The following is a 14,078-nucleotide window of genomic DNA, read 5'->3' on the forward strand; positions in this document are numbered from 1 at the left end:
TCGTTAATGAACTAATTATCCCAACAAATTTGAATAATAATTTACACAAAAAGCAGAACAACAATTCCCGACGTCCCTAGCGCCCGGAAGTTGCGCACAGTGCACGTCCGGTGTTTTCAAGGGCACAGGGCGTCTGCGCGGCCGGGGCTTCACGTGTGTGACTTTCAGGCTTTTGACCGGCTTCGGTTCTCCACATTGAGAGATTTTAGTGCATCATGGACAGTTTTGGGTCTGATTTCTCCTCCGGGGCCGCTGGGTCCGGGAAGATGGACACCGGCATGATCATGGAGCAGGTGAAAGTGCAGATCGCCGTGGCCAACGCGCAGGAGCTGCTGCAGGTAAAACCACAACCCGGGGCTTCGTGCGGCCCGGTAGAGCCAAACACGAAACTTTTCGTGCACAATTCATAGATCTCGCCGCATACACTGTTATTTGTTGGAATGGCTATATTTATTACAGTTTCAATTGAGCTGCTGTTTCTAGTTATACGTTTGAATTAGCTATATTTAATAGAAATTGCATATGGGTTGTAATTTACAGCATATACATCGTTTTGATATGCTTAACGTTATATACATTAGCAATATATGTACGATCAAATACACAGTTACCTATATACTGGACGATTTGATGTAGTATTGTTAATTGTAATGAAACAAACTGCACTTCACTGGCAGTCTAATAAAAACTAGAAGACCCATTCGTTGTTTGTATTGTCTGTCAGTGCTTTATGTTTTATTGCTCTATCTATACAATAATTTACACAGTAGCCTATAGTCGTGTGTTTTGTGCTGAAATCTCTTTAACCTGTCAAGGTAGCTGGCAGTCATTGAAAACACCATTTCTCCTCCTTGTCTGTTACAGAGGATGACTGACAAGTGCTTTAAGAAATGCATTGGCAAACCAGGGGGCACACTGGACAACTCTGAACAGGTAACAAACACAGTCTCGCAGGGGCTTCACGGAGGAAGGGCGACTTGAGAAACAAGTGCTGATGGCTTTGGTCTCACTTTGTTCCTCAAATTCCTCATGAAACATTCTTGAGTTTAGTGGGGACCCTGACTGGCACAAAGTGTGTTTTGTATTTTGAAATACAATAAATAAGTGATACATTCGTCCTCATTTGTCACTGCTGATGTGAAAGATGTCTGAACATAAGTATACTTTGAACGGCATTATGTCCACTTGAGCTTTTGAGAGCCCTGCTGTGTCCTCTGACCTGATGCCGGTCTGTCTTTTGCAGAAATGCATTGCGATGTGTATGGACCGCTATATGGACACGTGGAACACTGTCTCCAAGGCCTACAACTCCAGACTGCAGAGGGAGAGAGCGCGCATCTAACTGCCGGTGCCCACCCCCTGTCTCAGAGGTGCTCCGGCCCGTGGCGATGAAAGGCAGAGCTGGGCTGTGAGCAGGGCCTGCCAAGCAGTTTCACCCACAGACTCAAATCCATCAGCCTGGACTGAATTGCCTCAGGATTTTCAACTGTGAAAGCAAACAATTTTTTAGCCTTTCAGTCATTACCAGGATATTGTTTTCCTTCGTTTTGTCCCTATATGTGGGCGGGGGTGGACAAAATGGAAAAGAAGGGAAGAAAACCAATGTTTTCTCCTGACCCCTACATAATATTTGTCCCTTTGTTATGGATCGTTTTCCATCGACTAAGCTTGTTGCAAATCATGTCCGTGTCCTGTAGCACTTCTCTGAACAAAATGCCACCTACCCTGTCCCTCTCCCCAAGCCCAAGGCTGTGTCTTGATTACAGTGCTTCCCTGTGAAAAAACGTCTTTATCTTTGCAGTCGTGTAGAACGATCTCGATACTCGGGGACTCGTTCAAAGAGCTCACTGTTTTCAGTACTTTGACCTTAAATACACACAAGGATCTCCCTTTTTCTTCCTAGAAACGCATCCAACCCAGACATCTAGACACAGAGAACAAAATAGAATTGGAGAGAAAAATAAACCCTCATCATCGTTAACCCACACGCACCACCTCGACGGGAGCAAACCGTCTTTAATTTCCGTCATTTTAGCCGAGAGCATTGTTACTGCCACAGTGGCAGCTTTGTTTCGGCTGTGCTCTTCCTGGCAGAGACGCCAGGATCCATCCCAGATGTGTTTCCTTTGTGCACTTAAAGTTCATCGGTGTGTTGGTGTGTGCTCGTCCTCGGCTCACACAACACTAGCCAGAGAGGGACGTTATCATAGGGAGTGTGTGGGTTAAGATGCAGCCGGTGTGAGTAAAGAGAATGATAGCAGGATGATTATTGGTTGGGTAGACGATCTGGTGAAGTACACAATAAAGGAGATTGTAACATGAATGAGTCTGTATTTGCCTGTTGATTATTTTCAAATCTTTTTTTTTTATACTTTGTTTTTGTTTTAATTACTGTATATTTTATTAATACATCTTACATGCAATATGGTCAATCATTGGCTCAAGAAATCTCAATATCTGCATTGCACACAACCTGTGCCAATACATTTCAAGGCCTAAAGCTTACTTGTTTAGGAACTTTAGGTAGTGGATGGAAAAACATCAGCCAAAATGCATGGACCGAGAAAAAAGAAGGGGAAGGAAATGCATAGGCAGGGAGTGAATGTGTGCTCAATCAGTGAGAACAGTGTATGTAAGGCTGTGACTGTTGTTGCACCCACAAAGATGACTTACAGATATTGTTCATTTCATGGTAAGGAATGTGTATTGCTGCACAAACACTTACCCAGTTGAGTCACATCGATATGGTACACACACAAACCAAGATATACTATCAATGTGAAGTTGTGATGCAATATACACTAACGGTCAAAAGTCAACACCTCAATCTTTCCGGTTTTTATTGAAATTATGCAGTTTAATGTCTCAATGTACTCAGAAATTAAAGCATAGAACAAATAAACAATTGGAGGTTAAAAATAATTAATGGAATCGTTTTGTTTAACAAAATGTAACCCCTTAAGCTGAAACCCCTCTGGTACCTTTGAAAGGGCACCAAATCCGTGTGCTTCTCTTTAATCTCGTGTACTCTTCACTGTTGTGTTATTTGCTAAGTGTTTGGTAGCCCATGAAAGCTGAAACTCAGCTTTCTAATGATGTGAAAAATAGTTTTTTATACCCCCCCGTATTCTTAAATTAGGGGGGAGATACGCGGTCTGAGTAGGATTACAAAATCTCAGACTATTGACAATTACAACATATTCTGGAACCAGACAGTCTACTGATCAAAACAAGACCATCCAAGTTTTGGTAGAAGCAACACACACCCGTAGAGAGCTCAAAATGTCAAGATGTAAAACTGTTTACAGTGTACTAATACACAACGATTTTACATAATTGGATCTGATAATTGGATCTGTGTTTGATAGAACATCAAATAATATATAGTTAATCTTTAGGTTGTTCTGAACAAAACAAGCCTATTTGCAAAAATAATCTGATTAAAACTGAGTGATCTGTGACTGTCTGAATGAGACACCCCCCAGGCTCTGAATGACGGCGGGTGACACGGAAACTGTAAATTGGATGTGTTTGAGAATTAAACGCTCTGGTGGGCAAGACAATAAGCTTTCAAATGATGTGCACATTGTAGGAATACAGTGTAACTTCTATGCACAGGAGCTGTATGTAACACTGCCAAATAATGCTTAAGAGGGTGTATATAACAAAGTATATACATTATTCTTCAGTTTTTGGTAATTAAACTTTTTTTTTTTTTTTTTTTATAACCTCTGGCAGTTTACCACTTACCTTTGTACCATTTCAGGTTATTCACTGGACTTGAACTGCTTAAATGTCAATAAAAACTGGAAAAATGGGGGTGTTCTAAAACTATTGAGTGGTTATGTAGTTTGCATGCAACCCGATATATTATGGCCTGTTTGGCCTCCACAGCATGCTATCAGGGATATAACTGTTGAAATAAATTTAGACATGTTGACATTTTACTAAACCAATAAAGGACACCTATGGAGTATACCAGAAACTTCAGCAAATTGCATTCAGAAATAATGTCCACTGTGTATGGGTCTGTAGTGCTTTATCAAAATTTGCTTTTGTAATTTCCAGATTTGAAATGTGATGAGGTAATGATATTTACACTAGTCATTGACTAGGTATTCTGAAGAAGAATGATACATTAAACTAACAGAAGCAAAAACAATAATTTAGGATCCACAAAATAATGTATCCACTGCTGGCCTAATATATAATGCCCCCTTAAACTGTTATATTGCTCCTCTTCTGTGAATGGAAACTGACTGTCGACCCAACTGACATCACTGACAAGAACTACCCCATTGTAATTTAAGCCTGATTCACATTTCCATATTTAATGGAGAATTGCTAACAAAATATACATATTTATCATATAGTATTACATGCAGAATATAGTAAAATTATAACTTTCTTTAAAAATCATTCAACAGTTTAGAACAGGGTTTCCCAACCCTGGCCCTGGTGGACCCCCTAACCTGCTGTTTTTGTTCCAAACTGAGCTTAATTTAATTTCTTAATTGGAGTTACAATTTGCTTAGATTTGACTTTTTAAATTGTGGAATAAAATAGTTGGTTCTTTAATAAGTTATTTATACAATTGTATACTTTACTATAAAACCCCTACTGTTTAAAATAATTAAAAGGCTTTGATTTAGGAAAGGGTCCAAATAAGTAAATGAGAGCTCGGTTGGAACAAAAACCAGCAGGGTAGGGGGGCCTCCGGGGCCAGGGTTGGGGACCACTGGTTTAGAGTGCAGTCCGGTGTCTTATTGCAAATCATTATCATGGAGACAATGCAAACAATTTCCTTGAGTATTTTCACAGCTACATTAACTGAGCAACATTTTGCCCCCACACCTGATTTAAGTGTACAAAAAACATTTCTAATGTGTGACAGTTGACTGACATTTAGCACAGGTTGGCTTGGCGGACAGGAGCTTGTACAGTATAAATGTAAGCAAATAAAAACAGTTTTCCCTCACTTCTTTTGCAATATTCACTGTGAAATGTATCAGTTCATCAGTGTTTATAGCATGAGGATGATGGGGGGGCAGGGCAGTAACTTTAGTGCCACAGAAATATACTGTGGTTAGGTGTTATTTTACCCGACTTCACACTGTGCTGCTCTAGAATTGTCCACAGCTTACTGTATGCTAATATTTGAACAGTATGTTACAGTTCTCTTTAATCCAGGAATATCAGGTAGACAACAGGACTAGCAGAAATGCCACAGATGAATTAGCCAAAGCCACAAGATTCAAAGTGTTGGGTGTCTGGATGTTTCGGTGATAAACTTCTTAATCATGTATAGCATTTATATTTTTTGTGTGTCCCTCCCAGCCCATCTGAACCAAAATTAACAAGTACAAACGAGAAGTGGTGCTGGCTAAAACATTTCAGTTGATCTGTCTCATTACCAGGTTTTAAAGAAATATGTAACTAGGCACGAATACACAAGAAAGCCGTTACGTGATCTTGCTCACCTTAAAAGAATATGGCAGAAAAGGTAGGTTTTCCTTGCGCCTTCAACATCTATGATTTTCTTAAGATATAATGTCTCCACCTTTTGAACTGGGCTCAGTATCATGGCACAACCTCAAAATAAAATAAAATAAAAAGCAATTGAAGCCCAACACAGGACCCACATAAAAGCAGCCTTCTGTATTGTGTAGTGGGGAGACGGTAGACTGTTGCCTTCAGTAGCAGTGTGAAGTAGCAATCTACCACATTTCAAGGGCATCATGCTGTCTTTGTACTGAGGGTTGTGCTGTGGACGTTCTGCCAGGGTGCAGTCATATGCCAGCTTCAGACACAGTGGGAATTGTTTCCTCGTGTCTGAGGAACGAGGGGTCAGGGTTTGGCCGTGAATGCTAGACTGGAGCCCTCTAGAAAGGCAGGTATGTGGAGAGCCACTCTCTGACCTCGGTGACTCGCACGTACACTCCGGGGAAGCAATGGCGGCCACAGCCTCTGCCCCAGCTGGTGACCCCGGCCACGAACCAGCGGCCCGACGGCTCCTGGCAGGACAGGGGTCCACCGGAGTCGCCCTGCAATGGGACAGGAGATCACTGAGAAACATGCCAGGAGAATAAGAGCATTCAGTCCATCCAAACTGCAGAACTGACTGGCACTCATACCGTGCAGGTGTCTGGGCCACCCTCCATGAAGCCGGCACACATCATGCTGCTGGTCAGCCCATTGGCGTAGGATTGCCGGCACTCTGACTGGCTGATGATTCTGACCATCGCTTTCTGGAGGGTGCTGGCCGGTGGCCCTGTGTGCAATCAGAGAAAAGTGAAATGTAGAGGAGCATCTAACATTTGGAGTCTCCCAATGTGGGGCAGAAAGGCTGACAACTCACCCCCCTCCTTCAGCGTGCCCCACCCTGTGATGAAACACTCTGCCCGCTCGGGGAAGCTGTGTGCTGGCGAGGGCAGGCAGGCCGGCCGTATGGTGGGGGTGCGCGGGGCAGGCACCGCCAGCTCCAGGAGTGCCACGTCGAAGTTCATGTCGGTGATGTTGTAGTTGGGGTGCAGGATAATGCGTCGCACGGGGATCACAATCACCTCTTTCCCCAGGTACAACAGGGAGCCTAGGCTGGCCGTCCAGCTGTTTGGGCTCAGCTGACTGCAAAACATCCAACACATCTGGGGTCAAAGGGCAGAACTGCTAGGGCGAAGTCCGGTGCTAAATTAAGTAGGCGCACCAACGGATTGACGGAGAGGTGGTACTGTACTTGCTGAAGCAGTGGGCAGCGGTGAGGAGCCACTTGCTGTGAATGAGCGTCGCCCCGCAGCGGTGAGTGCGTTGGAACTGCAGGCTGGCCATCCACGGCCACTCCCCCTTCCGCGCGGACACACCCCCAACGATCCTCTGCGAGCCAATCACTGGCCTGTCCCCACAGTCTGTACAGAGATGGGAGCACAAACGGCGTGGAAGCCAGATGAGAACCTTTCAAAAGCGAATTCTTTTCTCTTCTGGCTGTGCTACCAAACGGGAAAGCGGTGTGGAAGGTAGCATGCGGAGACATGCTTAGTGGCGCCTCATATAATTAGTGACCTTGACTACTGAAATTGTAGATTGGCAAATCAAACACAGTGGGTCAGACAGTAAAATTAAAGCAAACTCATCCTGTTTTCACTGTCAATCTTTCAGTGTTTGCTGCTACTTGCCATTGCTACGTAAACAGACAGCAACTACACACGTGACTGGATCGTGAGGTATGCCAAACAACAAATTGGAAATCATTTTTAATGCAGCCACACAGTACACAACTACAGAAAATGTACTGTTTTAGTAAATGTATGATATTTTAAGAAACATTAAATTAAAAGGTTTGTCTGCAACTTTTGATTTCATATTAATAATACTTCATATTTTTTTAAGAACACTGATTGGCGGGCCAGATCAAATTGGCGGGCCGGAGTTTGAGTATCAGTGTTATTTAGCTTATCTATTCTCTTACCACAGTTCCTCTCGTCAGCTTTATTGATGCAATCCATAACTCCATCACACTCGGCGTTGACTTTGCTAATACACACGCCTTTCGCACATTTGTACTTGTTAGTACAATTTGCAGCTGATAAGAAAACAGAGATCAGATATTACAAACACAGAAAAACATTTCTCAGAACTGAGAGCTTGCGTGAGGAGATAGTTTAACACAAATAAATTATATTTAACCATATCTCAGTGTTTTATTTTTAGAAAATTCAGTGTATTTTACATATCTTGCCCTCTACTGTATGGCCCAGTGAATTAAAGGAACCTGTATGGTCTCATTGTTGGGGTATCATTGTTGGGGCATTACCTGCTATGGGACGGGGTTTCGGGACTGTCTTGACAGCTGTGGAGGCAGTAGTAGTGGTGGTGGTGGTAGTTGGTCCAGCAATATAAGTGGGCCCAGGGTTGGTATAGATGAGGATCCATTTTCGTAGACGAGTAACTCGAGAATAGACGCCGGGCATGTTGATCTGGGCACAACCCACTCCCCAGCTCACTATCCCAGCCAGAAAGAACCGGCCTGGGGCCTCCTCGCAAACCAGTGGCCCTCCAGAATCTCCCTACACTCCACACAGACACACACACACAAAAACAGTAGAGTAATAGTAGCTACAATTGTAAATCAGTGCTTAAAAGACCTCAGTGCATTGTACAAGACTAAAAACAAGATTTTTCTGTTGGACTTGTTTTCCTCCTGAAGGCTGCTTGTAGATCTCAAAAACATAAAGCAGGTCCAATGTCACCTAGACACCTTGCCCACCTTACCTGGCAGGAGTCCGTTTTGCCCGTCAGGTAGCCGGCGCACATCATGTTGTCAGTGACAGCCCCTTTGTAGGAAGCGTCAGCATTGCAGGTGTCTGTGTCAATGATCTCCACCACAGCCTTCTGGAGGAAGTTGGGCATCTTACCTGCACAGACACACAGTCAGACTACCCCTCTGCCTTGGAGAAACAGTCCATTGGGTTTTAAACATTGGGTTGAGAAAGACCCACTCACTGCTGTACTGGCTGAGCTGCCCCCAGCCCGACACTATGCAACGCTGCTTTGGGAAGAAGACATGGGAAGGGGCGGGCAGGCAGATGGGCTGGATGTAGGGGCTGAAGGTCAGGGGCGTCTCCAGCTCCAGCACCGCCACGTCGTTGTCGCTGGTCAGCTGGTCATAGTCTGGAGTGACTATCAGGGATTTGATGTTGATCAACCTGGACTGAGGCTCTCCTCCAAACACCATATTCGCCCCCACAAGGGCCTTCCAATCCCGTGGGTCTTTACTTCTGCAAGGCATGATAGAGACACGAGACACCTGAGAAAATTGTCCAAATCTGAAGCGATGGGAGATCTTGATCAGAGAAACAGGACCCAGTGGTAATGGATACCCAACAGTTAGTGATGACAGGAACAGACAGCTTGGCCAAATGGTTACCCACAAGGCAGCAGGAGACTGGAAAGCCGATGTATGCAAGCAGAGACAAATCAAATAAGATGGTGGGACGGCCGAGTAAATGGGATGTTTGCGCAAATTGTACCGCAACCGGTTCTTTACCTCTCGAAGCAGTGAGCGGCGCTAACAATCCACCTCTTGTTGACGATGGATGCCCCGCAGGTGTGAACACCCTTCAGCCTCAGACTGACCTGCCAGGGGAGCTCGCCGCGCTTGGCCTCCACGCCCCCCACCACCCGAGTGGAATGGGCCGGTTGGGTACCACAAGCTGGAAGGTGCAAGAGCTGATCAGTTGCCAGAGTGTGACACTGACATGCACACAGATATGCGTAATAACTCAGGAAGACACACTTACCACATTGGGCCTCGTCGGAAGTGTCTGCGCAGTCAGGCGTGAAGTCACACTCAGGGTTGACCTTCGTAATGCAATCCCCGTTCTGACAGGTAAAGGCGTTGGCTGGACAGTGGTCTGTGGACCGTGAGACACAGGGGAGACATGCTTAAATACCACCTTAAAAAACAAGGCACAATCGGCCTGTACAAATGGACAGGATCTGAGACCAAAACAACATATCAAGTCTCACCTGCTCTTTCTCCTGTGTTCAAAAAGGATTTCCCAGTTGCTCCTGTGAATTGAAAACAAAAGCAAAATTATTTAAAACTGAATAAAACAAAAAAGATCCTTAAGTGTCCTTCAAAATATTTGAGGTACTGAGAAAAATAATTAAAATTAAATGGGGTGCCGGGGATGTATATTTTCACTGTGGTCAGATCACTGGACAACTTAAGTCCATTTCGGAGAGTGGGATTCATTAGTGTGATACCTCTTAGGATGATGGAAGTGATCTCCCCAAAATCGGACACCTTTACGGGGCGCCCTTGAAGCATGGAGTCCAGCCCCAGGTGCAGGACATCCTGAACAACCGCGTCCGACAACCCACGCACCCTCTCTACTTTGAAGGTCACCTGAAAGGTCGCCATCACACTGCCATTGTTGTTCCTGTGGCAGACAAACAGCAGTTATACAGAAGAGGTCTTCAACTCCTGGAGGATACGTTTTTACTTTCATCTGACATTTTCTTTTTTTTTCAGATTTGCGTTTCCGCAATGGGCAGCTCATTTACTTCCATTTTCAGAGACCCTTGTCCTCATACGCAGCGAAAAATGATCTTTGTAAAACAAATCCACTTACCCAAAGTTTAAAATATTACTGTCCTTGAAAGTGTGCGCGATTGATGAAGCCATGAAGGTACGTCTCATCTGTGAGCAAAACAAACAAAAACTTTTTGTCTTCCTGTTAAGAATTGTCTATGTTATAATGCTCTGTGCTGTTTGCAATGTTTATTGGAGATTTGACATTAAAAATGAAAAGCCACAGGATCAAATATTTCAAACCACTTTAAAAATATATTTCTTCAAACATCGCTCGTGAAAATAAAGTGCAGAAGTGGCGTTTGGGATGCAGCGGTCATGAGCTCTCTCACCATGCTCCTCAGGGCGGACGAGAGCACAGTGGGGTATGCGGAGGTCTCGTCTTGTAAGCTGGTGTCATACTTGAGGCCTCTCAGTTCCACAGTCTCCACGTAACTGTGCTCTTCTTTAACAAGGTACACTGCAACAAAAACACTCAGAAACCTCAGTCTGTAACGCAGACTACATGAATCCTGAAGACACTAAATGCCTCACATGCACAATTCACATGCATGATTTTAAAAAATACATACATTCCAATTTACCCATCCTATGTATGCGTCATACATGTCAAGCTAATGGATATATATTTAAAAAAATAATACATAAGTTTATGTCTGCATTTAGCAAATGGTTTAAAGCTTAATAATAATAAGAATAATATGAATGGCATAAAAATGTATTGATAAAACGTTGACTTGATTCCTGGCTCATGACAGTTGACTCAGAGTTCCTGTCCTGCTATTGGCTGAGGAAAGATGAGGGCCCTGCTTGACTGACCAATCAGGATGCTGATGAAGACCCCAATGGTGAGGAAGACCAGGAGCAAAGCCGCAGTCAGGGCCTTGCAGCAGGAAGAGTCGTAGAAGTGGCTGAGTGGGGGGCCCATTATGGCCTGTTTGTCCAGGTCCTTCTTCAGATCCATACAGGTCTGATGCTCTATCACTGTCACTGTTAAAAAAAATACACAACACCTACATTCACTATCACTGGCTATTAGAAATAAAGTGTATCACAAATAAAGTCACTAAACTGAAACAAACAGCCTACTTGCCAAAATAAGAACACATGAGCATTAATTTGACATCACTTCAGCTTCTGATAAGAATACACACATATAAGGTATTAAACACACACTGATAAAACTGGGGGAAAAAGGTCAGTGATTAACAATCCCCCTTCGGTGCTGTAGTAATTAGAGGACATTTCTGACTCCGGTGACATCCGCCACTGTGCTCCCCGTCGCCGGTGCGGGTTGCAGGATGAGCGACTCTGAACAGACAGGCTTATTGCAGTGTTGGCTGACATGAGTGACTCTTTTCTGGTTGACTGGGTTCCCTCTGAGGGCCAGTGAACAAGTGAACCCGCCGTGGACAATGGCTCCGTGTTGATGTCAAGCCCAGGAGCCATGACGTCAGAGCTGCCCTGGATCTGAGCGACCCGTGGTCTCGCGTGTCAGGTGACAACAATCTCTGTTACACATTCAGTTTATAGCATATGTGCCTGATTAACATAGGCTACTTTTTTATGAAGTTTGATTTGTATATGTTAAAAAAATGAAATGCAGTCTGGTTAATGGCACAATACACACAACCAAATATCCACAGAATTCAATCTTAATGCATAGTGTTTAGTCACATCACACTGTAGTTGATAACTCTACAGCTTGCAGCGTTTCTAATAAAGACACATTTGAAAGGAAATGTTTAACCCACCCAACAAATAAGTATTTCCTAATCAATTAATTTTTTACCCCAACCCCAACAACTATTCCCTTATCAATACATTAATACTTGTTTACCCCCTCCAACAAACAAGTATTTACTTATCAATGCATTATAACTTTACCCCCCACAAATATTTCCTTATCAATGCATTAGGCCTATAACTTCTTTACCGCCCCCGAACAAATAAGTACATACAAGTCAAATAAGCAGTTTAAAAATATAAATATTTACTTAACATAAATATCATTGGGCATTGGCAAAAAAACATTTTTTTGCAAGAACTTTTCTCGAACAGCGGTTTGCATTTCTAAATTGCATTTTCACCAACTTGCATAATTATTCTTATCATCAGTGAATGCGTTTGTATTAATCACACAGTATTTCCTAGACTATCCTATTTCCAGACCTCTCACCTGTTCCTGGGAGACTGAAACCCTCACGACGGGACTCGTCCTGCGGTGTAAAGGCTTCTCTGTATAAAGAGGGAGCATCTCAGGGCTGGGAGGTTTTGGGCCTCCTGCAGAGGGGGGGTGTGGCCGGGAAAAGCGCACAGGTGACATTACACCACCCCCCCATCCCAGGACCCCCCTCAGGCACTGTCCCTGAACCCATTGTAGATAATATCGACTACCTGCGACTCTGACCCCCTTTTATACTGACTGCAGTACAGGTGTATCAACATATTATTTATGTATGAAGTAAATCACTTCACAAACAGAATTGTAAATTGTAAAAAAAAGTTATATAACAAAGTGTCTCAAGTTAAACAATAATAATGGCAACAAAAATGCTGTAAGTAATTGGTATACAGTGACTGAATCTAGGATTGTCCTAAAAGCTTCCAGAAAACCATTAGCAGCTTTTCCTGAGCTATACAGAGGGCGTTTAATGTGAAACGCCTTTGTTTGCAGCTCAGAGTGAGTTTCAGAAGGCCTTTCTTGTGGTTTTAGGTTTCTTGTACTTGTTGAATATAGTCAGGTAATCCTGAAGCAATAACTAAAGGGCATCTTGCACCACGGCTTTCAGCACTTGCCTGATCAATATGCCTGATCTATTTCTATAACCCAGGGGTGTCAGACTCCAGTCTTGGGGGGCCATAGTGTCTGCTGGTTTTAGTTCCAACAGGAGCTCCCAATTACTTATTTGATGTCAGTATTTACTAAGGTAGGCTTATCTAATACTTTAATATTTTATTTTTTTACAATTACGGTTTGTTGATTATGCAAAACATTGAACCCATAGAACATTTCGGAGTGTGGAGAAAAGTGTTCAATTCATGCAGTTAATTGTTTAATTAGACCGATTAAAGAGCCAAGAGTTGGGCTGGAACAAAACCTAGCAGACACTGTTGCTCGTCAGGACTGGAGTCTGACACCCCTGCTATAGATGGTGTGGATTACAATGCTGACAAAACAGTATTTCTTTTTTTTCCACTGGCAATTAAATCACTGCAATTGTAATCATTCACAAACAAGGAAGGCTTGCATGTTTTTACAAACCAGCACTCAAGCTGTCCAGAGGTGTTTGTTAGTAGGGAGACTGGGGTCTCCTGCAAAGTGTGTGGTTAAAGCCTCACCCAAAACACACACACACACACACTTGCTTGACTAAAGCAATGAGGCACCATCACTAATACCATGCAGTGTCTCAGGGTCAGTGCATTCGATGGTTTTTACACCCTGTCTGAAACTGGGTCAATTCCACCCTGGTAATACTCCTCAGTGTGGGACAAGTCCACTCTCCTTAAATGCTATTATATGGTGTGCTGATTCACAGAAAGTGGACAAAGTTGGGTCACTGTCCTGGGTCATCGATAAAGATAGCTGAGGTCTGACAGATTGCTGAGGAGCCAGCCTCTTTAACATGTTTTGAGGAGGGCGGAGGGGTGATCTGTTCACCTTTGGGGAGAGGTATGGGTGTGGGAACCTGTTACGCTGGAATGTAGAAGAGGGGGCGAGAGCTCCATTGTCACCCTGTATGGTCACCATTAGCTACTCTGTTGGATGGGGTGGTCACCCAGGTGCTGTACCCAATGCACATGTAAACTCTGCTCTACATTCTTGACTTGTAATAAATTGCATTTGACCAGAATCAGTTCCAGTCACTGTTACGGGAGGTCCATTTCCACATCCCCTTGTTCTCTTCATTTCCTGTAACTCACCAGTTCCGAAACAATGGGACACAGTGTAATTCAGACTATTCTCCCCTCTCCTCAGATAGTA

At 43.6% G+C, this 14,078-nt stretch overlaps 2 protein-coding genes across 2 annotated transcripts; one reads left to right on the forward strand and one right to left on the reverse strand.

The window, feature by feature from the left end:
* Positions 1-93: 93 nt before the first annotated feature.
* timm13 (translocase of inner mitochondrial membrane 13 homolog (yeast)) lies at positions 94-2,323 on the forward strand. Its single transcript, XM_066695621.1, has 3 exons — positions 94-338; positions 865-933; positions 1,244-2,323. The coding sequence occupies exons 1-3, from the start codon at positions 216-218 to the stop codon at positions 1,340-1,342; spliced, it is 291 nt and encodes a 96-aa protein (XP_066551718.1). The 5' UTR covers positions 94-215; the 3' UTR covers positions 1,343-2,323.
* Positions 2,324-2,839: 516 nt separating this feature from the next.
* Positions 2,840-11,071, reverse strand: tmprss9 (transmembrane serine protease 9). Its single transcript, XM_066695620.1, has 15 exons — positions 10,910-11,071; positions 10,423-10,550; positions 10,131-10,198; positions 9,763-9,938; positions 9,523-9,564; positions 9,294-9,407; positions 9,041-9,206; positions 8,497-8,771; positions 8,266-8,408; positions 7,808-8,060; positions 7,463-7,576; positions 6,734-6,902; positions 6,359-6,624; positions 6,135-6,271; positions 2,840-6,044 (listed from the first exon to the last, which is right to left on the reverse strand). Exons 1-15 carry the CDS (start codon positions 11,052-11,054, stop codon positions 5,883-5,885), a joined length of 2,358 nt encoding a protein of 785 aa, XP_066551717.1. The 5' UTR covers positions 11,055-11,071; the 3' UTR covers positions 2,840-5,882.
* Between the last annotated feature and the right edge of the window lie 3,007 nt (positions 11,072-14,078).

Source organism: Amia ocellicauda, chromosome 22, assembly GCF_036373705.1.
Source record: "Amia ocellicauda isolate fAmiCal2 chromosome 22, fAmiCal2.hap1, whole genome shotgun sequence".
Taxonomy (NCBI): domain Eukaryota; kingdom Metazoa; phylum Chordata; class Actinopteri; order Amiiformes; family Amiidae; genus Amia; species Amia ocellicauda.